This window comes from Grampus griseus, assembly GCF_964374135.1.
Source record: "Grampus griseus genome assembly, chromosome: 3".
Lineage (NCBI taxonomy): Eukaryota > Metazoa > Chordata > Mammalia > Artiodactyla > Delphinidae > Grampus > Grampus griseus.
This window is the reverse complement of record NC_139019.1, coordinates 169,376,721-169,404,599: the sequence shown is the minus strand read 5'-3', so window position 1 is coordinate 169,404,599 and position 27,879 is coordinate 169,376,721. Positions and strand designations below refer to the sequence as shown.

General features: G+C 53.0%; 1 protein-coding gene across 1 annotated transcript; it reads left to right on the top strand.

Moving 5' to 3' along the window:
- The first annotated feature begins 628 nt into the window (after positions 1-628).
- On the top strand, positions 629-27,141 carry CHAF1A (chromatin assembly factor 1 subunit A). Its single transcript, XM_082651911.1, is given in 16 exon segments — positions 629-695; positions 3,395-3,445; positions 4,754-5,619; positions 11,165-11,221; positions 13,414-13,643; positions 13,824-13,884; positions 14,220-14,288; positions 16,953-17,179; positions 17,700-17,868; positions 18,027-18,107; positions 18,497-18,589; positions 19,332-19,584; positions 20,252-20,742; positions 25,991-26,087; positions 26,660-26,698; positions 26,701-27,141. Coding segments are annotated over 16 exon segments (2,895 nt in total). The 5' UTR covers positions 629-643; the 3' UTR covers positions 26,760-27,141.
- The last annotated feature ends 738 nt before the right edge of the window (positions 27,142-27,879 follow it).

The following is a 27,879-nucleotide window of genomic DNA, read 5'->3' as shown; positions in this document are numbered from 1 at the left end:
CCTCTGAATATATTTACTGCCTCTCAAATGCTTCTGAAGCGATGCGCAGAGTTTATTTAATTAATTTTATTTTTATTGTTAATATAAAAATAATTTATAATTTTAAATTGCTGTGGCTGTATTCGGCCTACGTCCCATTAGGATAAAAAAAATTTTAGTCTTCAGCTCAATTGCAGCTTCAGGTTGTCACCGGCGCCCTACGTAAAGCGTTTCGTCATGACGTAGAGCCTGACCCTCCCTCCTCCCAGAGACGTATCCCACGAGCTCAGCCAATCACAGTGTCTGGCCCTCAACTTGACACCACCCACCACCAATCGCAGGGCGCCTGCTCCCTGCCAACGACAGGCGGCCGAGAAGAAGCCCCGCCCACCGCGGGAATATCAATAGGGGAGCCATGGGAGCAATGGAAGCCTCGGCTCTCGCGAGGATGCTCCCGGAGCTCCTCTCTTCCCGAGGAGGACCGTCACGTGACTCGGCCTCACCCAATCCGCGCGTGGGCCGCGGGGGTCGCCGCGGTTCCCGCCAAATACGAGCGCTGCGGCCGCGGCAGTAGCGGCGCGGGCGGGAGGGCGAGCAGCAGCGGCCGCCTGAGTGGAGCCCGCGCCTCCGCCGCCTGAGGGGAGCTCGAGACGCCGCCGGAGCAATGCTGGAGGAGCCGGAGTGCGGGGCGCCGGGCGCCCGCGGAGCGGCCGCAGGTCGGTTCCGGCCCACGCCGAGGGGAAGGGGGGTCGCGGCGCGCGGCCTGTGCGGACTGAGGCGGCGGTTTGGGGGCGGACGGGCCTGCCGGCCCTGGGCCCGCTCCTCCCCGCCTGGCGTTCGGTCCGTGGAGCCGTTAACAATCCCGAGGAAGGGCCTTGCGGTTCGAAGAGCACCCTCCTTGACGTTATTGTTGCAGCCGCAACCATTTTTTTTCCGGCACTTTTGCGTCAGTTTGTCCTTCCAGAGCGCTTTGCGGTGACGGGTGTGTGTGTAGCCAGGAGGGGAAGCTGAGGCCCAGGGAGGCGAAAGGGACGGGTTTGCAGGTTACCGAGTGCGTTTGTGTCCCCTGGACAAGTTGAACCCTGCAGCGGCCCTGTGGCCGGGTGGGGAAACTGAGGTCCGGGGTCACACGGGCTCGGGGACCAGAACAGCTGCGTCTGCGGGTCAGGGCCAGCCCAGGTAAGCGGCCCGGATGGTAGGGGTCTCGGGTTCTTGATGCTGCCGGATATGCATGGTGAAGACCTGTCTTTCTGCTTCCTGTGTCTTGGGAGGGGGCTTTCTGGCGCCTGGCAGGCCCCCAAAACGTGGGGTGGTGAACCAAGGAAGACCAAACGGCTTGTCTCCCCTGCTTGACTCCCGTTTTACCACCAGCACTTGGCACAATGCCTGGTACATAGTAGGTGCCCAATAAAGATGGGTTGGTTGAATGAATTAAGGGTTGGTAGGGACATCAACTAGTCTAGTTCAGGGTTTTTCAACATCAGCATTACTGACATTTGGGGCCATCCTGTACGCTGTGGGGGGTCGAGCAGCATCCCTGACCTCCACCCATTACATCTCAGTAGCAACCTCTTCTTCCCAGCTGCGACAACCAAAAGTGTATCCGAAGCATTGTCGAGGGGCCCCCTAGCTGAGAACCACTGTGCTAATTGTTTCCAGACTTCGGGATCTCAAAGAGACATAGAATTCATATAAATAAAGTTGGGACTGATTGTCATTTGACCCATGTTTAATTTAAAAGTCTTAAAAGCACCATCTGTTTTGACCATGCACCATAAAAGGGAAGGATGTTTTAATGCCAACTAAAATTAGGAGGGATATAATCTCAGGATAAAGAGCAGTGGTAAGTTTATACAGAAGTATTTGTTAATTTGTATGTGTACCTTTGAACAATCTGAATCCCTGGATGGGATCCCTTTTTATGTCGACCTGAGGTTGTTTCTGGGCCCCAGGTCACCTCTGTTCCACTTGCGTCAAAGCTGGTGACTCAGGGCCATGCCAATAAGTCCTTGTGGTTGTCCTAAAAATAAATTTAAGTGGCTAAAGATTATGTGTCCTTCAGCTGATGGGGGGAAATCCATGTTTTTGGTAACTGAAAACTTGAGAATGATATCTTTAAATGGGTAGAAAGGAAATGTGAGTCTCTGAGTACTTTTCTTATATTCTAAGCTTGGAAGTGGGGAGAGCAGCTTCATCTAAGGGCAGCTGAGTTTTTTAAAAGGCCCTGGTCTGCTTTTAAAAAATGCTCAGTTGGGGCTTCCCTGGTGGCGCAGTGGTTGAGAGTCCGCCTGCCAATGCAGGGGACACGGGTTTGTGCCCCTATCCGGGGAGATCCCACATGCCGCGGAGTGGCTGGGCCCGTGAGCCGTGGCCGCTGAGCCTGCGCGTCCGGAGCCTGTGCTCCACAACGGGAGAGACCACAACAGTGAGAGGCCTGCGTACCGGAAAAAAAAAAAAAAAAACTCACTTGTATGTATCTTTTTAAAAAAAAATGTAGATTGGCCAAAATAACTGAACTAGACTTTTCCAAGCCAGATCTAGCGGGTGTCAGCTTCTAAACTTATTCTAGCCATTTGAAGATATTTATCCAAAGATTTGGTTCTATTTATAGTCATTTCTGCATCAGCTTTGATATCGTTATGCTTTTTTTGAGATTTTTTGTGTGCGTGCAGGAAAACATTCTCCCTTATCACTTCTTGACAGCACTTGAGCTCCAGCTTGGCAAGCTTGAAATGCTTTAAGATGTATTACCTTTTATAAACTCTGTTTTTAAAGAATATAAGCCCTATTCTAATTTTACAGGTATGTTGGTGGGGAGGGGTTGGTTTGGAGGAGGATGATTTGGGCTCATGTGAATGGTGAAATCAGTGATACAATGTTTTCTCTCATCTCTACTTTTACTCAGTCTTCTTTTCATTGTCCCTGTTACTGTGTTCATTGGTTTCCCACTATGTGCCAGGCCCTGAGCCCGCGCCACAGGTACAGTGTGGAACACGTTTCCCTGCTGTCATAAAGCTGGTGTTCTGATGGTGGGGGGAGACATAAACACAGAAGTCTCAGAGTGATAAGTGCTCAAGGAAAATAAAACGAGCTGTGACGGTGTCCAGGGCAGAATTTCTCAACTCATTAACATTTTGGGGCCAGATAATCCTCTGTCGTGGGGCTCAGTCCTGTGTGTTGCAGGATATTTAGCAGTATCCCTGTCCCCTACCCACTAGATGCTGTTTGTGCCCTCTCTCCAGTCATGACAGCCAGAAATGTCCTTAGACGTCACCAAATGTTCCTGGGGAGGTGGGATTAGGGGCGAAATCAGCCACACTGGACAACCACTTTGTACACAGTAGGTACTACATGTGTGTTTGCTACTTCATTATTTCCAGCACTTAATAACTTATCCTCTGACACTTATTCACAGCCATGGATTGCAAAGACAGACCAGCTTTTCCAGTCAAGAAGTTAATACAAGGTAACTTTCTGGGAATGGGTTAAATATTTGTTCCTGGTTTATATCCTTAATTATCCTCTCAATTATATTTTCAATTCCCCTTGAGCAGAGGCCATCTCTTGGGGTCCCCAGCAGAAGCCTCCAAGGGGCTGAAGGGGAGAAAACAGTTGCATCTTACAACTGGAAGCTGGGAAACCCGTTTCATTACACTGCTGTTGGCCAGGAGCATATCCAGAGGTTGCCGCCCTTACAGTTGGATTTCTCTACTCCAGCACTATTGACATTTTGTAATGTTTTTGTCATGGGGGGCTGTCCTGTATACTGTGGAGAGTTTAGCAGCATTCCTAGCCTCATCTCCCAAGTCGTGACGTTTAATGTCTCCAGACATGGCAGGCACAGCTGCCCCTGGTTGAACAGCGTTTTACAGGAAGTGTCCTCAAATCTTTTCGCGTAAAAAGGGGGGTGGATTTACCCTTAGGCCAGGTTAGTGGCTGGACTGTATAAAAAAGGATGGTTTCTGGTTTTCAAAGCTTGGTTATCTGGTTCCCCTGTAGCAGTTTGCCTTCTCCTGTGTCAATTGATAGCAGGTTTGGTGTTGGTGGGAATCAAAAGAAGGGCAACCGTCTTCTGAGGTTAAAGAATTAGGGGCAAACTGTAGAATCCAAGGGCATGATAATTTTATAAACTGACCAAAACCAGGCTTGTTTGTTGAGTCTATTATATTAGAAAATAGTTAATAAGATGTTTGGGCATTTGAGTACATGTGGACTTCTTGGGAAGTCACTCACCTGAACTTCCTCACTCTCTTGAGGTGTAACTTCCTCACTCTCTTGAGGTATTGCTGTGTATCTCTTGGGACCAGCCAGAAGGCTGGCATGCAGTGGGAGGGTACTTGTTTCATTGGCAAGAAGAGCTAACAGCTTGGGATGCTGGGAGCAGAACGAAGTCTTTCCTCAAATGGATCTATCTCTTTCGCTTTTCAGAGCCAGATGCACTTATCTTCAAACGAGATTTCCACCCATAATAAATAACTTTGGAATTTGAGCTGAATCTCAAACAGATCAGAAAGTGTCTTCTTTGAAATTCTTGCAGTGTCCCCGCTATGAAAGCTTGTCAGTTTTTTGTTTGTTTGTTTGTTGCTTTTGCTTTTAATTAGGATGTTGGAAAAGTACATAATGAGAAGATAACCCCTTTTTAAACTTTAGAAATTCCCCCCACCCCCAAGCACAGCAAGGTCGATTACTCATTGAGCATGTGGAATATTAAAGCATTGATTGTCACTCTTCACACTCTCACTCAACAGACGGCCTCCTTCTCTTTTGGTTTCAGCTCGTCTGCCGTTCAAGCGCCTGAATCTTGTCTCAAAGGAGAAGACCGACGACGGGTTGGACGACATGGGGGGCGCTCAGGGTGCTCCTGTGCAGGGTCATGTCCCTGGTTTAGAGACCTCTTTGGACCACTTGGAGGACAGCTGTCACATGGGCTCCGACATAGATTTTAGGCCGAAACTTGTCAACGGGAAGGGCCCCTTAGATAACTTTTTAAGAAGTCAAGTCGAAACCAGTATTGGCCAGACTGTGGTCATAATCGATTTGACGGAGGACTCGAGTGACCCGCCGGACGGCACCATGGGCCACGATAAGCTAAATTCTGCAGCCTCTCCCTCCCAGGAGAATGTAAACGGGGTCACAGACGAAGCTGGAGATGACAGGGGGCTGCCAATGGTCAGTCAGAAGGACGAGCTGGCGTTTCCCGAAGAGGCCCTTTCAGACCTCCCGTGCAAAACGGAGGCGGGGGGTGCTGACTCGGGGGGCGTGGAGAGGAGGGGACTTTCACAGAAGGGCTCGCCCCAAAGCCTTCCTGAGCTGACCGGTGGCCTGAGAACGTGCTCAGAGAAGGACCAGGACGGCTGGAGCGGGGCCAGGGGCATCCTGTTCAAAGGGAAGGTGCCCGTGGTTGTCCTACAGGATATCCTGGCTGCCAGAACCCGAGCCAAGTCTCCTCCTGCCACACCTCCGGGCCAGGCTGTGCCCTCCGAGAGCGAGGCGCTGGAGTCCAGCCCCGAAGAGGACTCTGTCCTGAGCCATTCGTCCCTGAGCTCCTCCTCTCCCACCAGCTCACCCGAGGGGCAGTCTGCACCCGCCAAGCAGCACAGCAGCCCTAGCCCCCTCCCCGCCTCCACACCCGTCCGCAGAGTGAGTATCTCCCCCGAATCAGTGCCGTCGGAATCCAGAGGCTTCTGGGTACGGCCCCTCCCTCTTCACCCAGGGACGCTGTGTCCCCCAGATGGCTCGTGGCCGAGCAAGTGGTGCCAGAGAGCAAGTCCTGTGACTTTCCGGCATCAAAAGCCATTGGGGTGTTTGGTTGTGTGTACGTTGCGATGTGCTGATGGTTCCGTGAGTCGCCGGTGTGTCGGTGCCATCCTGGTAGCGCTGTTCACACCTAATTAACGGTGCTGGTCATCTCAGCCACTTTAGTGACTAACGGGTGTAAGCGGGCGGCTGTGACCCTTGACTCAGCCTTTAGCTTCAGCTCCCTGCGCGCCTGCTGTTCCAACACAAGACTCGTAGGGCCGTTGCTGTCAGTAAGCAGTCAGTAAGCATTGGTGGAGAGACCCCAAGATGGCAGGAGAACAAAACAGGGGCATTCTTTAGGGTCAGCTCTTGTCAGCACGGCCTGCCCATCTTAAAAACCTCACCCAGAATGGCGAGAACAGGAGAGTCCTAGCACCATGTTTAAGGACCTGGATGGGTGACTTTGGAAATGCCTGTTTCTGTTACTGCCTTCCGAGTGGCACAGTGGCCGATGTCTCTCTTCTCACCTGTCCTTGAGGTCCTGTGGGTAAAACTGATAGAATCAGTCAAGAATACCAAAGCATGTTGAACAGTGTTCTTTGGGTTTTTTTGGTTTTGTAGCACTTGTGTTTGTTCACATCAGGCTTTCACATAAGATTGGATCCTGGGGTGGGTTATTCATTTGCTAACTGTACCTGCTTAATCTGACCATAAACCACCAACCTTGATTGCTTTCTAAAATTTGATCTCTAAGGGACTAGTTATGTTTCTAGATGGTTTCATTTCTTGTCTTTTACCTCCTTGAGGAGATTGGAGAATGGGAAAAATGCCTTCCTCTTTAGGTACACAAAATATCAATCAAGAGCGGGGTCGTCTTTTTTCCTTCTAAGTTTCTAAATGTGGCAGACTGACATACTCATTTTTTAAACTCCCATCTGAGCTTTTACCCAGACTCTCAAAATCCGAGTTTGAGTCCCTTGCCGTCAGCCATCTTGTTCTGTTCTGTCCACCCAGTTGCTCAGAATCCTTCCAGACGGCTGCTTCTGCTTTGCAGAGCTACTTTGTCACATGACTCATCACAGCCAGTGAACCTGGAGAGCAGGACATGTACACATGTTTCCATTCTTCTTAATAGCTTCATTTTTTTTTAAGTTTGTTTTTATGCCCATAGCCAAGCCTGAGGACTGGGGAGCCATGCAATTAGGCCTTGTCACAGAAGAGTGTTACTTCTTGTCCGCTGGCTTGAGTGGCCATGCAACATCTGAGCACATGAAACCAAGTGGGCTGCGTGTAGGAAATCCTGCCTCTGAGACACTCAATCTGGGTCTGAACACAGGCTTGGAGTTTTGAGATGTTCTAGAAGACAGTGTTACCGCACAGCTTTGCAGATAATTCATACTGCAGGTGGCGAAGCCTTCAGGCCCCCACCCCACCCCCGCCACCCAGCCTGTGGCAGGAAATCGCCCCAGTCACCCATAGGATGGGAGTAGAGCCCCGTGACTTTGGGTGACAACACAGGTATGAGAGCAAAATGGAATGATCACCAGGAGGTGCCTGAGGGCCTGGCGGAGACAGCCCACCCCGAGCCTCACACACTCAGCTTTCCAGTTTAGCTCCTCACCTTTCGCGAGTGCTGGATTTCCTGGTTGGTTGGTTGGTTTCATGGTTGGCACCTGACTTTCACACCTTTGCCTGCTGTGGGCCCAAGTTTTTCCTGACCCCTGTGACTGTGGGGAATACTATTATTCTTCCGTTTTCCCTCTCTGTCTCCTCCTCCTCCTCTCCAGACTGTAGGCAGACACTTGTTGAAGGCTTACAGGTTGTTTCCTATTACCATGTCACGTGTGTGGTTTTTATTGGGCTCCGTTAGTTCTGGACTTGGAATCGTAAAATCTCTGCATTTGGAACCCCTAAGCATTTGCTGGTCCTCTATTTTGTGTGTGTGTGTGTGTGTGTATGTCCTGAGAGAGCTTTGTTTCGTTTTTGTTTTTTAATATATTTATTTATTTTTGGCTGCGTTGGGTTTTCGTTGCTGCGCGCGGGCTTTCTCTCGTTGTGGCGAGCGGGCTTCTCATCGCGGTGGCTTCTCTTGTTGGGGAGCACAGGCTCTAGGTGCGCGGGCTTCAGTAGTTGCAGCATGCGGGCTCAGTAGTTATGGCTCGTGGGCTCTGGAGTGCAGGCTCAGTAGTTGTGGCACACGGGCTTAGTTGCTCCGTGGCATGTGGAATCTTCCCAGACCAGGGATCAAACCTGTGTCCTCTGTATTGACAGGCGGATTCTTAGCCATTGTGCCACCAGGGAAGTCCCTGTTTTGTTTTTTAAAGTACTCCCAGGTATCTAGAGTCCGACTTTGAAAAACAATTTAGGAACACCTTTTTGAGATAATCTAGGGTCTCTTGATTAGCCAGAACGTGGCTATTTGTCATCAGAGCTTTTTACCACCTAGGATAGAACCATTTCTCCAGTTTGTTTGCAGTTAGATGTGTAATTCAGCCTACATTATCGATGACTCAAGATTATTGTTCCATAAAGGATTGTGTGGATATGGTGGTGTTATTGGAATCTTGGCTTGCCTCTGTACAGACGCTGGGACTGTTTCCCAGGTAATTTAAATTATACAAGTATTAAATTCTCCATGTTTAAAAAAGATCACTGAAACATTGCAGCCCCCTTTGGCTTTTTTCTGTCCCCCAGGTTGCCACTATCTTCATCTTATATTTCTCTGTGTGGTGTGTATGTGAGAGATCCCTAGGAATAAACAGTATCATTTTTGTTTCTTTACATGGGCCGTATAGTGTAAATATGTTTCTTTTTCATTCCAGGGTGTCTTAGCAATTTTTTTACACTGGGATGGGAAGATCTCTTTTTAATTGCTCTATCATACGCTGATGGTCCCGTGATGGTGTGGATAAACTGCAGTTTGCATAGTCATTCTCCTTGATGGATATTTCTGTTGTCTCTAATGCTTGGCCTTGACAAACAATAATTGTCATGAGCTTCCTTGAGTTGTTAAGTGGAACTGCAGGCTCACAGGAACGGGCGTGTCAGTTTTTGCCTGCTCTCAGTCCCCACATGCCTGGACCAGTTAGGGTCATGTCTCCCCTCCGCCTGCTGTCCCTCCTCTGCTGTCAGGTTTCTAGCTGCTGCGGGGCCTGTCCACAGCCACCTCTCCTCCCCTCACTTACTGCTGCTTACTTGCTCTGGGCCTAGAAATTAGACCTCCTTATGTATCACATCAGAGTGAGTGGGCCCTAGGATTCTCCCGAATAAAGTGCAGGAATTTTGCCTCACAGACGTGGTTATATCTGCCTTGACTCTTTGGGGTAGTTGATGTGTGTGTTTCAACCTCATTGTGGAATCCTGGATCTTGTTTTTTGGTAGCTGAGTTCCAGGTCGGTAAAATGTGTGGCCTATATTTTGAGAGAGTTTTATAAATACTTGGGTCAAAGGTCAAGATTAAAATTATATCTGTTCAGTAAGGTCTATCCGAGTGCCTGGTACAGCAATAGAGATACTAGTTTTAAATAAAATCGTAACTGCTCTGGTTGTTGGATATCGTTAAGCCAGCTCTTGGTAGTCACGTCAACTCTCTCATTCCTGGACTCACAGCAAAGGGGACGATTGTGAAAGGCACTGATTCCGCAGCTGAAATTCAACAAGTATGGGCAAGACCGAAGAGATGCGTCTTGCTCCCCAAACACCCTCATATAGCGGTCTGGCAGTCACGTTTGGTGCTACCATCTTTGAACACAAAGGACAACGATATAGACACAGCACCTTACAAGTCCTGCTGTTAAATCCTTTCTTGTGGGGCTCAAGTCCCGCAGGCTTGGCAGGCCAAGTGGATGCTGGAGAGGCAGATACTTTTTCTTAAGCCCTTGGTAAGACGGCTTTGGCGTTTCTGTGGGCGCCTGCGCAGTGAGGTGGGATTGCGCGCTCTCCCAATCACATGGCTTTCACATGACGGTGCGCGGCCCCCTCCTGAGGGAAGGCTTAGTCCAGAAAGGACTCGGTGCGTCCTGAGTAAGAAGGATGTCTTAATCTGTAGTTTTCTTCGGTAGGAGGTCTTAGGGCGAGGCTTTCCCAGATAGAGGAAGCACTGTTTTTACATAGTTTTGTTGGCATGTCAGACAATTTCAAGAGAAGTGGGCTTTCGGTTTTTCACCTCGTCTCATTTTCTGGCTGCCTCCTCAAGTCTAAAATGAGCCCGGGTGGGTATTTCTTTCCAGCCTGAATTCTCCCCATTGGTCTTCCATGCAATGAATGGTCTGTTCGCCAGGATTCCCTGCTCTGGAGGTAGCTTAGGCCAGTAGCCTGGACTCCTTGTGCGTATTCCTACCTGGGACCATTTAGCCAGCATGGTGAGGGAGTCCAGCCGTGCGTCTTGGTCAGTCCTTGTAGCCCATGATCAATTTGAAGCAGGACGATAGAGAATGCTGTGCTCTAGAACACAGGGGTTCTAGACGAGATTGCCACCTCTGGCCAGCTGACTTCTCTTCCTGGGCGTTTACTCTGTGTTCTAAGAAGCAGGGCTGAGCTGGGCAGGGGGTACAAACATGGGAATCCAGCCTGTAAACGTGTCTTACTTGACTCACGGGGTGTTGATTTGTAGACATTACAGCAGACCTTGGAGATAATGCAGATTTGGTTCCAGACCCCCACAGTAAAGCGAGTATCACAATAAAGTGAGTCACGTGGATCTGTTGGTTGCCCGGTGCATATAAAAGTTATGTTTACGCTGTAGTGTAGTCTATTTAGTGTGCAGTAGCATTATGTCTGAAAAAAGAACATACCTTAATTAAAAAATACTTCACTGCAAATAACGCTGTTGTCTGAGCCTTCAGCAAGTCGTTATCTTTGCAATAGTAACATCAAAGATCACTGACCACAGATCACCATAACAAGTATAATAATGATGAAAAAGTTTGAAATGTGAGAATTACCTATATGTGACACAGAGCCACAAAGGGAGCAGATGCTGTTGGGAAAATGGCGTTGTGTTGGTGTGCCTGTACTCACACAGGAAATTTCCACTGTCAGCCTCTCCGGGGAGAAGCAGAAGGGGCAGCAGCAGTGCTGGGCTGCGTGCCTGTAAGACTCCGTCCTCTGTGGCCAGGGTGCCTCCTCTCCAGGTGCCTACAGACCTACCACTCTGTGTCTCCCTGACACCAAGGCCTCTGGCTGTGGCTTCTTATTTCCAGCTTGACCTCCTACGTTTTTTGGTTATCTGCCTCCCAGTCTCCCCTTTTATCCCCACATGCGTTGGAGTTTGTGACCCAGCTAAGAAGTTTTGGTTCTGTTTGCTGGAACTGGTACCCGGAAAGGTTTTCACTGTTGTTGTTTTACATTGTTTTCTCCTTGCCCTCCCCAAGGACTGTGCGGTATGTTAAACGTGTGAAAGTGATTGAAACAACCCATGTTTATAGATCAATGTCTTTCCTTTCAGATAAGTAAGAAATTGGTCAGAGGCTCTGCAGAGAAGAACAAGATGAGACCGCAAAGAGTAAGATATGTCCCCTGAAATAGAAAGTTCCCCGGGTGTGCTTTTTGCAGTAAATAGGAAACAAAGCCCTTTGCCCTTCTCTGGCCCCGTTTTCACTCTCCCCTGCTTGTTCTGAGCATTATTTTGATTCTTGCTTCATTTTGCATAACTGGGCCTTGTGCTTATGGGTTGCATCATTTTTAGGTTTGTTGAATCCTAAGGTTTTGCACGTAGGCTTTTCTAAGCTCTTATTATAATTAGTTCTGAGTGTCGTAATAGTTGGGCAGCCCCACTGTAGTTTAAAATTGTCTTAAAAAGAACCCAGTGGCTCTCCCTGCACCCCAGCCTCCTACGCGCGTAGACTGAAGTTCCATCCCTTCCCAGGCGCTGTACCATGGTGGCCCCTACATCAGATGGGTGATTACTGTTTAGTGGTTACCTGCTGAGTCTTCCATTCTGTTATCTGGAGGTCACCATGTTTCACACCCAGCAGTGCAGGGGCCTTCTTCCTTACTGGATGAATTGCAGAGAAGGCCATGGCCTTCTTCCCCGACCAGCTCACGGAAGGGGCGCTGATGACAGTTGGCTGTGCGCTCACCAGGCACTTCCTGTGCCGTCTGCCTCATGGCTGTGTTTGATTTTAGAGTTTATCTCATTCTTCATTGTAGTTTCAGAGATGGGCACCTGTGGGGCGGGAGTGGGGAGGGCCTGATTCCAGAAGCCTCCTGTCCTCGTAGTTAGCAGGGGGAGACTCCTCCTCACCACCCGGCACTCGTGGCTGGTCTCGTTACTCGATCCAGACCAGCCCCTTCTTCAGGTATCCCACGAGTCCCGTGCGGAGGGTACCTGGCAAGGACTTTCTCAGATCTCTACCAACATGCCTCCATGGCTCTTGTGAAGCGAGCAAAGGTTGATCAGGGCAGAGGGTAGGATATTCTCTAGGCACAAGGGCATGATCATAGGCCCATACAAAAAGCTGAGTTGTCGGGCTTCTGCCAAAGGTGAGAAGCCCATCTTTGGTGGTTCCTGTCCTTGAGAATTACCCTGCGCTATGTTAGAAGGTAATGCCCTTCAGTCTGGGAGGTGAAACTTGTTTAATACAAAATCAAAATTATATAATAGCCCAGCGCCCCAGGCCACATACGAATTCTTTGGAATGAGGAACTGATGTGATTAAAAATGTTCCCGCTTTAAAGAATATCCAAGAAACTAGCTGTTTCCTCCTGCTGGTGATGAAACGGCACTGCCATAGTCATAGAGATCACTCTGGGTCCTTTATTAACATCTGACCTTTTCAGATCCCAAGAAATGTTTGTTCGTTTGGTTTTTTGAGAAATGGTTTTAAAGATAAAAAGAATTTTTTCTTTTGAGAAATGGCTGTAAAGATTAAAAAACTTTTTTTTCTTTTATTTTTTAATGTGTTCTCATCTGTTCCCCACTGTTTTTTTTGTTTTTTTAGTATTTAATTAATTAATTTATTTGGTTGTGCCAGGTCTTAGTTGCAGCAGGCGGGCTCCTTAGCTATGGCATGTGAACTCTTAGTTGCGGCATGCATGTGGGATCTAATTCCCTGACCAGGGATTGAATCCGGGTCCCCTGCATCGGGAGCGCGGAGTCTTATACACTGCGCCACCAGGGAAGTCTCAGTTACCCCCCTGTTTTTAAGACTTGCTCGTCAGGTTCCCCCTCCTTGTCTCATCCCTCTCTCTCATTTCAAGAGAAAGAAAAGAAACCCTATTGTCTGGAATAGTTTTGGGGGGATGGGAAGGAAAATGTTTTTGTTTTGAAGGTAGGGAGGCAAAACCTGTGGGTGTTTTTGTGTCTTTATTTCACCACAGCTTTCTGAGCAGAAATGCAGTTCAGATCCAACAGCAGGTACCCGGCGTAGGCAGCCTAGAGGTGCTTACTTAGTCTTTTTTAATTAAGTAAAAATTGACCCTCATCCCACGTTTGAAGACGGTGTCTTAAACGCATCTTACTTTGAATTGCCCAGAAGGTCCTGTGGCAGTCGGCTAACCCTCATCGCCTTTCTCATGACAGAAGGAAATGTAGTGGACTGAAAAGCCCCCTCTTTGTAAGGACGCTGACCAGCAGGCTGCTCCCGGGGCTGGTTCCTTTGTGCCTCCCCTCCGCTTGCGCACGGCCGCCCCCGGACGCTGGCACGGCCCTTTGTGGCATCCGTGGGGCTGAGCTGTGGACCGTCTCCCGTGCAGGATAAGGAGCGCCTGGGCAAGCAGCTGAAGCTCCGGGCCGAGAAGGAGGAGAAGGAGAAGCTGAGGGAGGAGGCCAGGCGGGCCAAGGAGGAGGCCAGAAAGAAGAGGGAGGAGGAGAAGGAGCTGAAGGAGAAGGAGCGGCGCGAGAAGCGGGAGAAGGATGAAAAGGAGAAGGCAGAGAAGCAGCGGCGCAAGGAGGAGCGGCGCAAGGAGCGCCAGGAGGCCCTGGAGTGCGTGCCCCTCCCTCCTCCCTCCCCCTCCCCCTCCCCTCCCCCTCCCCCTCCCCTCCCCCTCCCCCTCCCCCTCCCCTCCCCCTCCCCCTCCCCCTCCCCATGCCTGGCCTCGGGGAGGGTTGCCGGGCGTGGGCTGGGCCTGTGCTGGTTGGTGAAACTGAGTTTGATGTCTCTTAGGGCTAAGCTGGAGGAGAAGCGGAAAAAGGAAGAGGAGAAACGGTTGAGAGAAGAAGAAAAGGTAGCATGTTCTCCCAGAACTTGCATCTTCCTTTGTGTTTGAGAAGCGGGGTCTTTTGCCTGACTACTGCTGGATATCGGATATCATCCTGGAGGTAGTGGGAAGCGGGGTGGGGGGCCCAGGGACTGACACGTGCCTGCTGGCTTGACATCCCGGTCCTTCTGCAGCTCTGACCTTTTGAGACTGCCTGGTACCCACTTGTGGGTTTTGAGAGCTAACATCAAAATAATGCTTTCAACCTAAAAATGCTTGGGGTTCAGTTCTAGGGGCTTTTGCATGTTTTAAAACAGTTTCTCTTCATTTCTTCCTCATCCTCCTCTTCTCTTACATTGCAGCGCATTAAAGCCGAGAAGGCGGAAATCACGAGGTTCTTTCAGAAACCAAAGACTCCACAGGCCCCCAAGGTGAGCAACTGGCTTCCTTTGGCTTTACTTTTGGCCTTTGTCAGGCTGTTCCTTTTGAAAAATAAAAAGACATCTTCTGACCCACTGGCTCTGCTTTCATCAAGAGGAGCCTCTGCTTGCCCAGGGAGCTTTGATCGCTGGTAGGATCTGGAGGTTCAGTATCTTGTCATTCACTGTGTGCTCAAAAAGGCAAAAAGTGGCACGTTTACTAAAACTGCCAAGCGTTTAGAGGTTGCCTCGTCAACAGTTTTGTGGTGGGAGCCGTGTGGGAAGGTGTAAGGGAGAAAGACCCGGTCCTCACCCTCGGAGATTTTCTGCTCAACATAGGAGACAAGGTTGAGCATAAAACATGTGGGATTCAGCACAGGATTCTGCTTCCCCATCTGCCATCCGGTCACCTTCTAGACCATCCTCTGCCTGTGGAGACCCCAGACCTCCGTCCCCCGCATCCCTCCATGCTCCAGAGGTGTGACCCACCCCCTCTGATACAAGGGTGTCCTTCCAGATCTTTCTCTGGGCGCGTGCATCCCTTCGTATATATGTGTATTTATGTAGGTAACAAATCATGAATTTATTATGTTACCGCTTTGTTCGCTTAGCCCTATCTTGGATTCTTGCCATGTTGGCCTCTCTTCATTCTTTTTCGTTGCTGCGTAAAGTGTCGTGGTGTGAGTGGCATCATCGTTGATATCCCCCTCCCCTGTTGATCCCCCCCAAGCGGTGCATGGATGTCACCAGCACACCTCTCAGGATGCGGACTTGCCACTATGTCCGGGGGACACAACGTTGACAGAGTTGTATTTGTTATTGTCCAAGTGCCCTCCCAGCAGGAAATGCTGATGGACAGTCTCCCGTCCCCACAGTGCGTCAAAATATGTCCTCTCCGCCTACTTACTGCCAGCACTGGGTGTGACGAATTTTCTTATAACTGCCGACCTGATGGGTGAAAAATACGTATCTTTGTTTCACTTCGTTTTTCCTTGATTCTCAGTGCAGTTGAACATCTTTTTATGTTTGCTTGCCATTTTATTTCTTTTTCTGTGACTTGCCAGTTCCTGTTTCTTGCCCATGTTTCTATAGGATAGGCTTTTTCCCCTATCTCTGGCTCTTTATATAGTCTGGGTTTTCATTCTTGGTGGGGTACACTACACATACTTCCTTCAGTCCATTCCTTCCCCCTGACTTGTTGATGGTGTCTCGTACAGAAATTTTTCGTTTTAATGTGAACATTTTTATTCTTTTATCGTAATTGGGTTTTGCTTCGAAAGCCTTATGTATCCTGTGGTTATAGACACGTTTTAATTTTTTCCAGTTTTGTTTTTTTTTTTTAGCTTAAGTTTTGTTTTTTTATGTTTATTTAGTTCCTTAGCTTAGCTGGAATTCTTTGTGCTCGTGGATTGGGGCGTGGCCCTAATGTTTCCCCGTACGGATACCCGATGTTCCCAGCAGCTGTTAGTGAGGAGAACAGTCTGCTGGTTCTTGGCCTCGGCTGTGTGTTGGACTCACCAGGGAGCTTTAAAAATCACTGGAGCCTGGGGCTTCCCTGGTGGCGCAGTGGTTGAGAGTCCACCTGCCGATGCGGGGGACACGGGTTCGTGCCTCGGTCCGGGAAGATCCCGCGTGCCGCGGAGCGGCTAGGCCCGTGAGCCATGGCCACTGAGCCTGCGTGTCGGGAGCCTGAGCTCCGCGACGGTGAGAGGCCCGCGTACCGCAAAAAAAAAAAAAAAAAATCACTGGAGCCTGGATCCCATCCCAGAGAACCTGATGGGCCTGGCTTGGGCATCAGGATTTTAAACAGTTCCTGGGTGACCCTGCCATGCGACCCACAGTGAGGGTGCTGGCCTCAGCTGTTGTTTTCTTGCTGGGGTGAAAGGCTGGCCTTCTTATACCCAACCTCAGAGACGTACACACTCCTCCTGACCCCCCATGTTGTCCTCACTTGCTGCCACCCTCAGGATCCGCTGACACAGACATTCACGATGCTGAAGGAGCTCTAAGAAGGGAACTCAAACCTACCAGGGTTGGGAATTTCTGGAGGTCCAGTAGTTAACACTCTGTACTTCCAATTCAGGGGACACAGGTTCCATCCCTGGTCAGGGAACTAAGATCCCACATACTGCCCGGCACAGCCAAAAAAAAAAAAAAACCTACCAGGGTTTACTGAGGAGGATTCTTAGGATACAGATACCCATGTTTCAGGTTCACATCAGGCTTCAGCTCTGTTTCGAGTCATCTTGTAACAGTGTGGTGGGTCACTCTCCTAGGTCTCTGTTTGCTCATCCAGGTCTAATTATCCTTAAAAAAAAAAATCCAGTGAGATCCGTCCTTTTCAGGAGTACTGATCGGCAAGTTCTGACGATGTACAGGGCCCTGCAGCCACCTCCGTCATCAAGATGTAGAGGATTTCCGTCCCCCGAGACAGCTCCCTCCTTCCACCTCAGCCCTGGCGGCTGCCGACACAGTCTCTGGCCCTGTAGTTTCGCCTTTTCCAGAAACCCACGTAAATGCCATCAAGCAGCATGTGGCCTGTGTACGCGTCTCCTCTGACCTCCCAACCTGGACGACTCGAAAGCACCGGGCCTCACTTCCGGCGGCTCCTCCTCACCGCTGCTGTGTGCGGGTGTGTCGCAGTAGAGGTGCCATCATGCCCCTTCTCCATTTCAGACCCTGGCCGGTTCCTGTGGGAAGTTTGCCCCTTTTGAAATCAAAGAGCACATGGTCCTCGCCCCTCGCTGTCGGACCGCCTTCGACCAAGACCTCTGTGACCAGTTAGACCAGCTCCTCCGGCAGCAGAGCGGCGAATTCTCCTTCCTGAAAGATCTGAAAAGCCGGCGGCCCCTCAGGTCCGGGCCCACCGTGGTTTGTAACCAGAACACAGAGCTTTTTAACAGGTTAGTGCCGGCGGAGACTGCCGTTTGCCCGTTGGTGATGTCAGAGAGCCCTGGGCGGCCCGGGCAGACCCCTGTGTTCTGGTCGCTCCTGCGTCCCGTGGCCTTGGCCGGTCCTCTCCCACCCGGGCCTCAGGCCCCAGACTCAGCTGCTTCCCCAGACCTCTCTGTTCCGGCTTCCCCTGAGCCTCCAGAGTTTCCTGGGTGTGGTGGCTTCGCAGAAAGCCCTGCTTTGGAGGGCGGGCTGTGTGTGCCGGCCTCCCGGCAGGGCAGGGACATTCCCCGCTCATGCCAGCTTACCCGTCACACGCTGCCTTGGTGCGCGCTGTGGGGCAGCTGCTGGACAGTCAGGCTCCTCCCTCTCCTCGCGCCACGCCCCTGGAGTAAATGCTAGCCTGTCTCGGGGCAGGTGGTGCCTCCGCTTTGGGGCTGCCCGTCACCGCCTGCTGCCCTGGGGGGAAGGCCGCTGGTGGTGGGTGCGCGAGCCACAGAAGGGCCTCTGAGCGGGGGTCTCTCCCCTCAGCGGCGTGGTGATCTTGGAGAGCAGCAAAGTGGACGGCGTCCCCGAAAGGAGGAGGTTTGGCAGGATGAAGCTGCTGCAGTTTTCCGAGAACCACCGGCCGGCCTACTGGGGGACGTGGAACAGGAAGACGACGGTCATCCACCCGAGGGACCCCTGGGCCCAGGACCGGGTGAGCGTGCGGGCAGCTGCTCCCGACCCTCTGCGCTTCCTTCCCAGTGTGCCCTTGTCACTGGGCTCCGGGAACTCCCTGAGTGTTCTAGCCTTCGTGCTCTGCCTTCCCCTTCCACCCTGAGGACGACAGTGACCACCGCGTGTTTGCCCCCTCAGAGCCTCCTTGACTACGAGGTGGACAGCGACGAGGAGTGGGAGGAGGACGAGCCGGGGGAGTCCCTCTCCCACAGCGAAGGGGTGAGCACGGCCGGGCTGCTTACGGCTTCTGGGCCGGGCTCCCTCACACACAGCATCCGGGTTTACGGCTGTTCTGGGAAAACCTTACTGGGTGGCAGTAACCTGCCTAGTGGTGGATGGGCCCGCCTGCTCGCTGCCTCACCGAGGGGCCCACCATTCCCGCTGCTTTACGTCTGGGCCGTGCTTATCTGTGTCCTGCCTGACCCCCACCCCCGCTGGAGCACGATGGGGGGGCTGGGTAATGGGATTTTGGCTGATCCTCAGGGTGTGCACAGCAATGAGACTGGAAGCAGTAGGAGGCTCTTTCTTTCTTAGATGTTCACAGGTTAAAATTTTACGTGAAGCATGTGTTGTTTCCACACATGAACGTACTTTTTTCTCTTCTTGAGGATGACGACGATGAGGTGGGAGAGGATGAGGATGAGGACGATGGTTTCTTCGTGCCCCATGGGTACCTGTCTGAGGATGAAGGAGTAACTGAGGTGAGGGGTGAACGGGGAGGGGATGGGTCCGGAGCTTGGTGGCCGCCGACCTGGGGGTGGTGACATAGGTCTCAGCCCACCCCCACGGCCGATTCCACGTAGACCTCGCTCCCCACAGCCTCAGAGGCTCAGCACTGCCGCCCCCCCCAGCTTTCTCAGTTCTGCCAGATGGTGGGACTGTTGAGGGAGCCGTTTCTAGGACTCACGAAGGCCTACCAGGTCGTGGTGTTTGGGTAGTGGGGAAGCTGACAGGGCTGATGCCACTGTGGGAGTGACTTGTCTCAGAGCCAGACTTGCAGGGCCTGTGTTCTTCGTACGTTCCCAGCCAACGAGGCAGACAGGTCTCATTGGGCCTGCAGTGTATCTGCCTTAGACGGTGGCACCAGTCTGGGGTGGGAGAGGGCCAGGCATGGTGATTTCAGCTTCAGGATCACATGTTAATCAGAAAACCCACAGTGGCGTTAAGAGGCTTACTGGCGAGGTAATAAAAAATACCTGTGACTACCCAGGGATGGCCAGAGGGGGCAGATGCACCTAAGGTACCAAATGGGGGAAAGTGCCAGTTATCATTCAATCCGAAAATACTCTGCCCGTTTCATCACCCATCGGGGGTTGGAAGCTGGGTGGGCGCCGTTCCTCACCGGCCCGCCCCTGCATGTGCCCTCACTGCCCCAGAGGCTGGGACCACGGGTGCCGGGGAGGGGGACCCTGAGCAAGCGTCTGCTCCTCTCTAACCTGCAAGGAGTGTGCCGACCCGGAGAACCACAAGGTTCGCCAGAAACTGAAGGCCAAGGAGTGGGACGAGTTTCTGGCCAAGGGGAAGAGGTTCCGCATCCTCCAGCCCGTGAAGATCGGCTGTGTCTGGGCGGCCGACAGGGATAGTGGAGCTGACCTGAAGGTGCTGCAGCAGTTCACGGCCTGCCTGCTGGAGACCGCGCCCCCCGAGGAGGAGCAGACGCCCAAGGCCTCCAAGAAAGAGAAGAAGGACCAGCAGAGTGAGTGCCGGGGACGGGTGGGGACGGAGGGTTCGGGCTCCCACCTCCTCCAGGCCCAGGGAGTTCCAGGCCCGGGGCAGGCAGGAGACTTCCTAGGCACGTGGCGTGGTAATTCAGAAGTTCTTCAAAAAAATAGCCAAAGCCAGCGCTTGTTGAGCACATGTGTCCTTTCTGTGACACTCACGGGAGCAGCACAGGGCAGCCACTTCAGTCGGCCCGTTTGCCCAACCAGCACACACATCCCTAGCTCTTCAAAGCCAGGGAGGGCCCGCCACTCAGAAGCAGAACGTGAGGACTGTTAACTAAGGAAACAGGCTCATGAAGTGAAACATGACAGTTTATCGCAACGAGTCCTGCCTCCTGGGGCTTGGGCCTCTCAGAATCTCTTCTGGAGCAAGTTCACGTGTCTTAAGTCCACCCATAAAAAGCCACCCGCACTAAACCAATCGTGGTTGGTCATTTCGTGATGTCAGTAAGCATTTTGCTGCTCACCTTAAACTTACACGGTGCTGTGTGTTGATTATATCTCAATAAAACCAGAAGGGAAAAAAAGGCCACCCGAAGCTGACCGTGTTTCTCGGCCTCGGTGACAGGTTGGGGAACCCGGGTGCCACGTTTATCCCATCCCGCCCCGAGTCTCATCCACATGTCCCCCTCTCCCTGCCAGTCTTGGCCCAGCTGCTCCCGCTGCTGCACGGGAACGTGAATGGCAGCAAAGTGATCATCCGGGAGTTCCAGGAGTGCTGCCGCCGAGGACTGCTCAGCAAGGACGCCGGCAGCCCTGAGCTCAGCGCCGCGAGCCCCCCAAGCCCTGGCCATTCCCGTCCACAGACCCCCACCGCCGGCGAGGACACCGCCGTCCCCTCCAAGGCCAGGCTCAAGCGGATTATTTCTGAGAACTCAGTGTATGAGAAGAGACCCGACTACAGGATGTGCTGGTACGTCCACCCACAGGTGCTAAAGAACTTTGCCCAGGAGCACCTGCCCGTGCCCTGCCAGTGGAGTTACGTCACCACAGTGCCCTCGGCCACCAGGGAGGACAGTGGCAGCGTCCCCGCCGCAGGGCCCAGCCAGGGGACGCCTGTCTCGCTCAAGAGGAAGTCGGTGGGCAGCATGTGCATCACGCAGTTCATGAAGAAGCGCCGGCATGATGGGCAGGTGAGACCCTGCAGCGGCTTTGTTACCTTTAACAATCTTTCTTTTTAGAGCAGTTTTCGATTTATAGCAAAATTGAGGTGACAAAACTGACCAAAATTGAGGGGAAGGCACAGAGATTTCCCGTGCGCCCCCTGCCCCTGCCACGCACAGCCTCCCCCAGTATCAGTGTCCCCAGCCAGAGCTGTGCAGCAGTTGCAACTGATGAACCTACGTGGACACGTCACTGTCACCCAGACTTTGTGGTTTACTAGCGTTCACTCTTGGTGCTGTGCATCCTGTGGGTTTGGACAGATGTATGAGGACTTGTATCCAGCATTACAGTGTCATGCAGAAGAGCGTCACTGCCCTAAAAACCCCCATGATCCGCCTATTCATCCCTCCCTCCCTCCAACCCCTGGCAGCCACTCATCCGTTTAGTGTTTCCATGGGCTTCTTTCACTTAGTCGTGTGCCTTTAAACTTCTTCCCTGTGTTGTCATCGCTTGAGAACTTATTTCTTTTTAGTGCTGAATAACGTTCCACGTCGTGGCTTTTATTTAGTTTTTGCACTCATTTAACACAGTTATTAAGCACTTGCTCTGCACTAGGTACCCTGCTAGGCCTTGTAGACAGTGGTGAGCAAAACACCATCTAATGGGAGACAGAGATGGGCGTCGGTGGAGCGGACAGCCAGCCACGTGATTGCAGCCTGACAGCGTGTGGCGGAGGAAGCGCGTGGCCCCGTGGGGACACATGTTGCGAGAGGCCTGCCCTCGCCTGGTGGTGGGCGGGCTTCCTGAGAGATGCTGGTCCCCAGAGTGAAGTCTCCAGTGCTGCCTGGACACCCAGAGGCTGGGGCCCGAGCCTCGGCCTGGGTCCACGTTTGATTGTTCTTTCTCTTACTGGAATGTGGGCGTGAATGAGTCTCATCTTGTAGCTACTCTTACTGGAAACCTTGTGGTGTGAGCACTGGGTCCTCACTTTTTTCTTTTCTAAAGATAGATTTTATTCCTTATATTTTATTTACTTTTGGCTGCGTTGGGTCTTCGTTGCTGCACGCGGGCTTTCTCTAGTTGCGGCGAGCGGGGGCTACTCTTCGTTGCCGTGCACAGGCTTCTTAGTGTGGTGACTCCTCTTGTTGCGGAGCACAGGCTCTAGGCGCGCGGGCTTCAGTAGTTGTGGCACGCGGCCTCAGTAGTTGTGGCACACGGGCTCTAGAGCACAAGCTCAGTAGTTGTGGCTCACGGGCTTAGTTGCTCCGCAGCATGTGGGATCTTCCCGGACCAGGACTCAAACCTGTGTCCCCTGCATTGGCAGGTGGATTCCTAACCACTGCGCCATCAGGGAAGCCTCTAATTTTTAAAAAATCTTATTTATTTTTGGCTGTGTTTTGGGTCTTTCTTGCTGCACAAGGGCTTTCTCTAGTCGTGGTGAGCGGGGGCTGCTCTTTGTTGCGGCATGAGGGCTTCCCATTGTGGGGGCTGCTCTTTGTTGCGGCACGAGGGCTTCTCATTGCGGTGGCTTCTCTTGTTACGGAGCACAGGCATGCACGCTGCAGTAGTTGTGGCGCGCAGGCTCAGTAGTTGTGGTTCGCGGGCTGTAGAGTGCAGGCTTAGTAGTTGTGGCTCACGGGCTTAGTTGCTCCGCAGCATGTGGGATCTTCCCGGACCAGGGCTCGAACCCGTGTCCCCTGCATTGGCAGGCAGATTCTTAAGCACTGCACCACCAGGGAAGCCCACCGGGTCCTCACTTGAAGCAGGTGTCTCACAGACCTAGAGATGTGGGGAGACTTGATTTTACGAGGAGGAGCTGGGTCTTCCACTCACATCCCGGGCTCTCCTCGGGGGCGCTGCCACTGCAGGAGCTGCTGCTGAAGGCTGGGTGGTGACGGAGACAGAGGGGAGCCGGTGTGCGCCCCCCCCCTGCCCCCCCCCCGCCCCCTGCTCCTCTGCTGTTAGTGTGTGGCCAGCGGGGTGAGGAGGCCCGGGGCAGGGCCGGGGGGCAACGGCTCCTGGAGTAATGTTTAGCCTTCTCCCTGCAGCCCACAGACCAATGAGGTCTCGGGTGCGACGTAAACCTGCTTCCTAAACTGTCACAGCAAGAGGGACCGTCAGAACCGTCTGGTGTGGTCATGCCGGCTGTTCCTGCCACTCCCCAGCCCCTGTCCCTGTGAGGCCTGTGAACACGGCTTGGTACTGGGGGAGCCCACCTGGTGAGGAGTTGGGGGCCCCAGCCCCACAAACACTTCCCTCCCTGGGCCTTGACCCAAAACAATCCGTTATGTGTTCAAGCTGTGTTCAGGCCGCAGAGCCTTTTCACGGTCGATGTCGTTAGCCAGACAATCTTGGCAGGACCGCGAGTGTGGCTGCTCTGGCTGAAACTGGCCGGAGAGCCCGTTTGAAAGGGGCTGGGTCTGGAAGACCTCCTTAGTGTCCTTATCCAAGCAGTGTTCGTGGGCTCCTGCCCCCATCAGCCCTCCCTTAGATTCTCGCAAGAGACACAGCTGTCTTCCTGAGCCCCTCTCTGCTCTTCCTCTCCTGGTGTGGCCGTCCCCACACGTGTTCATTGCCTGTGTTTCTCTACGTGGAAAACGACTGTTTAGCCCTTATTACTCCTCACGCCAGGCACTTGACGTGGATTCTTACGTTTCATTGGTGCTTCCTTGTTTACTGAGCTACCAGGAATGAGAAGATGCTCCCACATAAACTGGGTGCCCCTCCTCAGGTGAGAGGGGTTGATTCATGAGAGTCAGTGACGCCTTTCATCACGAGACACACGTGAACAGCAGTCAGTGCGGCTTCTCCCCGTTCACAGGCCTTGAAGAGGCTCTGCGGTGTGGCGGGGACACACGGAAGGCTACACAGCCGGTGGTTCTGGGTGTGCTGGCCCCAGCGGTTCTGATTCAGTGGGTGTGGGGTAGGTGCTAAAGTCTGCAGTTTAAAAGCCCCTTCTCAGGGAACCCCGTGGGAAGGCCCCAGGACCACAGCGTGGGCCAGCACAATGGGTGCATCTCAGGAAGGGAAGCTCAGAGCACCAGCTCTTCAGGGTGGTGGGGAGTCATCCCAGCTGCTCCTCTGAGTGCTCAAGGTGGGACACCCTGCTTGTGACAGCACTTGGTCCCCTGGGACTGTGCAGGCCTTAGGTATAAAGCCCCCTGCGTCACCTTAAACTCATGGGAGTTTGTCTCCAGCAACAAGAAGTCCGGAGCTTGTGAACATTGTCATCCAGGGCCAAGCACCTCCTGTCGCACTCCCTCCTGCTTTAGTTTGTGGCCTTGTCTTCATGGTGGCAGAACGGCTGCTGCACCTCTAGCCAGCAAGACGAGGATGGCCAAGCCCACCCTGGGGAGGATTCCCGTTTGGCTGGAGGGGAGGCAGACTTCCACCTTATCTTTCTGGCTGGAATGCTCTGGCATAGCCACGCCAGCTGCAAGAGAGGCTGGTTCAATGAGACCTTGACCGACAAAATGCTGGTTGATTTGGAAGGGCGGGTGGGAGGATAGCTCTGGGTGTGCGTTGAGCAGGGCCTGTGCTGCACGGCGCCAGCATAAAGTGGGAGCCACGGGTGGAAGTTTCTGAGGTCGGGCTTGGAGGAGGCCTGGGAGCATGCGGAATGCTTCCCCTTGCGTTTTGGTAAAGCCACTAACTGATCCTTCCACACGCTTGGGGGTAATTGTTGCTAAACTGTAAATGCATATGAATAGTTTAGCTTGGGTTGGGCTTTTTCAATTTGTGGGAATTCTAAACTCTTTTCATTTAGAGTTCAAAGTAGCCATGCTACCTTATGGGTTTACAAGGTACCATGATCTAGTGAATCGAGCAGGCTGAGGTCAGGTGCCAGTTCTGCCACCAAGTGTGTGTGTGGCCCCACGGCAGCTCAACCCTTCGGCCTTGGTCTTATTTTTACATGGGCAGGGGCTGCATTTGCCCTTTCCAGTCTCCATGCTTTGTGGTTCAGTGTCTTCCTACTCCGGAGGCTCACTTTCCGGCGCTCCACCCTCCCCTGCAGTAGTGACAGCAGCGTGGCGAGCTGTCCCATGGCCCTCAGCGCAGCAGGACTTGGGGCGCCGTCCTGAACCCTCACTTCAGAGGCTTGAAACCTGTCGCGTGCCTGCAGGGCAGTGGGCGGTGGTTCCTCCGAGAAGTCCTCATTTGTCTGCCCTTGGCTTCCTGTCTGGAGGGCCCAGGGGCTGGGGAGAGCTCCAAGAGACACATCTGTCCCGTCGCTCACCCGACCCAAACCAGTGCCTCCAGGGCAGCGCGGGGGAGAGCTGCGCTGTCTGTTCGTCTTGGCCAGTCAGCTCTCTTGAAACAGGTAGCTGGAAACTGCCCACAGCATCCCCAGTGGTGCCCCTGCCTGCCTGGGGCCTTTCCTGCCTCGGTGGCTCCCAGCCCGAGGAGCCCAGCGTGGAGCTTCTACACTAGCATTGAGGGGGCTGCGAGCTTGCGCCCTGTCTGCTGGCCAGGCTGGGGGACCGTGGGCAAGGCGGACAGCCCCGGTGTGCTGTCGTCCCTTTTCCAGGCAAACGGAGACTTCTGTAGCAGAGGAACTCCAGGAGTGTTTTGAGAAATAGCCTCCCCGCGGAAGTAGCCCCAACTCCACCGCCTCTGCTGGCTCTTTGTTCATGTACAGAGTGTGAGCCGTGTGTGGATGGGTGATGTATAAAGTCGGTCCTGTTACTTTCCACAGTCTGTCTCTCTGTTCCCTCTGGTGGAAGCCAATGAAAACAGCCTGGGAATCTCACTGTAAATCCCACCCTCCGTAGAGCCTTCCCACCCCTCCCAACCCCTGTCCACAGGGTGCAGATGGTGTCCTCACGGGCAGAACTGGTCGGAGCCTCAATCAGAGGGAGAGTTACCAAGCATCAGGCAGAGGGGATGAAGCTGTTGGGCAGAGAAGAAACACTGACCAACTAATTTCTCAGCCACTTAGTCCAAATCATAATTCAGAGAAAGTGTGTGCTTTATCCATCTCTCTTTCAAACCAAACCGGAAAGCCAGAGTTCTAATTCAAAAACAATAAACAAATTATTTTTGTAATCAGGTAAATAACGATGGGGGTAGTTTTCAGAAATCTGAACATAATTAGTTCATTTGAGAGAACTCCCCCAAAGTTTCCTTGGATCATAACCCATCAAACAGACTCCTCAAACTTTGTTGCCAAGATGGGCAGAGGAGGTCAGGAGTAGGGAAGTGGGTGGCGGGAGGGCTCACACCGTCCCTGTCTGCTGCTGCTGCCGCTGCTGACGGCCATGCATCTTGTCTGTTCAGGTTGGAGCTGGGGACCTGGACGGCTTCCAGGCGGACACAGAGGAGGAGGAGGAGGAGGAAGGCGACTGTGTGATCATGGACATCTCGGATGTTGGGGGTGAGAAGGGTCCCAAATCCTCCTCTTTTCCTTCAGGCTGGCAGGAAAGGGAAGAATGGTTACGGTCACTCTCCCGCTTGCCTCTTGTGACTAACGGGGACTGAGTGAGGAGGCCCTGGAAGGTGCTGGGTGGGCCGGTCTGATGGTGGTGCAGGCAGTAGGCTCCAGCCCAGGCCCTGGGCCGCCTGCCCTGGTCTGAAAGCTGCAGTTAGGAAACCAGAGACCTGAAGGTTGGTGGTGATGAGCCGTGTCAGGGAGGGAGGGTCCGGGGTAGGGCGCCGGCACTGGTGAGGGGCAGCCTCTGAACCAAGCTTCCCAGGGGCAGTGAGCCCCAGGCCGGCCATCCTCAGCAGCATGAGCTCCAGCAAGCCACTGGGCCTTGCTGCCCACTTTCCTCATCTTTGCCACGGGCTTCCCCTGCTCAGGAGGGTCAAGGGTAAAGCCGCTGGAAAGTGCCACGGAAGCACACGGGCTCGAGGTGGACGCGGCCGAAGCTCTAGTGAGGAGCGGGCAGCCTGCCCGGCCCCACAGCGGACACGGCGGCTGAAGCTCCTCCCTCTCTTGCTTTGCAGACATCCAGGCCCCGTGTGGAACAACTCCTGGAGCTGGGGGTCTGTGGGAATGAACACCAGTGAGAGCCTCGTGGCCTCCAGCTCACTCGGCCCCTCCTGAGCGCCCCGACTGGCCCGTGTATGTACGTAGAATGGTTAGGGTATTTTCAATGCCACTCAGATACTTGAAAGTCCCGATTCCTGTGTAAAGAGCACTTTGTCCTGCTTTGCAGACCTCCCTGGAAGTTTGGAAAGTTTTATATAGGATGCTTGATTAGATCTTTTTGATATTTGTAAAAATTTCCCCCCCAAAGCTGCATATTATTCTGTCCCTTAATAAAGCATTATTGTGATGTGATGACCTGCACGGGGAAAGCCTGGTTGTGCTCTCCAGACCCCTGGCAGGCACTGTGATGAGATGCTTGTAAATGAATTGAAGCCCCTTGGGTGCGGCGTGGCATCCGGACCTGACATGGATGTGTATAAACTATCGTCTAGACTGACCTAGCATGTCTGTCGTCTTTTCAAACACGTCACTTCTGTGAGTGGTGCGTCCATTGCCCTGGGCCCGAGCCCGGCGCTCTGTGCCGTCGGGTGTCCACTCCCCACCCCACTGCCCCGTCCCTGCCACACGTAGACATGTGGCATGTCTATAAAGCTTTACGCTTTGCAAAAGCGCTGTCCCACCTGTTTGTTGTGAAATCCTCAACCTCCCCACTGACCTAGTTCAAGGTGAGGGCTTCTAGGCAGGTGGTTTACGCCGGTTAATCCCTCCTGCTCCTCGGGTAGGCGAGCAGAGGTATTCCCAACCTCCAGGAGCTGAATCCTGGCTTCCAGAACCGACCTCTGGGTCAGGCCACCCCTCAGGAGTGTTGAAGCTGAGCAGCGTGGAGCCAGCCACGGCGCCTGCTGAGCCCTGGCCTCCGAGGCCCTGGAGCAGCCCTCGGACGGGGCTGTGATAGGCCCTGCAGAGGCGTTCGAGCATGCTCTGAGGGCCTGGGGCAGCTGAGATTTTGGCAGAATTCACAGATTCCATCGGAACCGGGCTCCTGTCTGCCGGCCCTTAACATCATGCTGTCTTTGTTGCCGCTGTTCCCGAGAGAGAAGAGTCGGCTGGCATCTCATTGTGAAGAATGGTTCAGTGTTGACTGTGGATGCACCCGAGACAGGGCGACACGACCCCAGCCATGGGGAGCTCGCCGTGTGGTGGCCAGGTCCCTGCCGGGCCTGCCTCTCCTGGC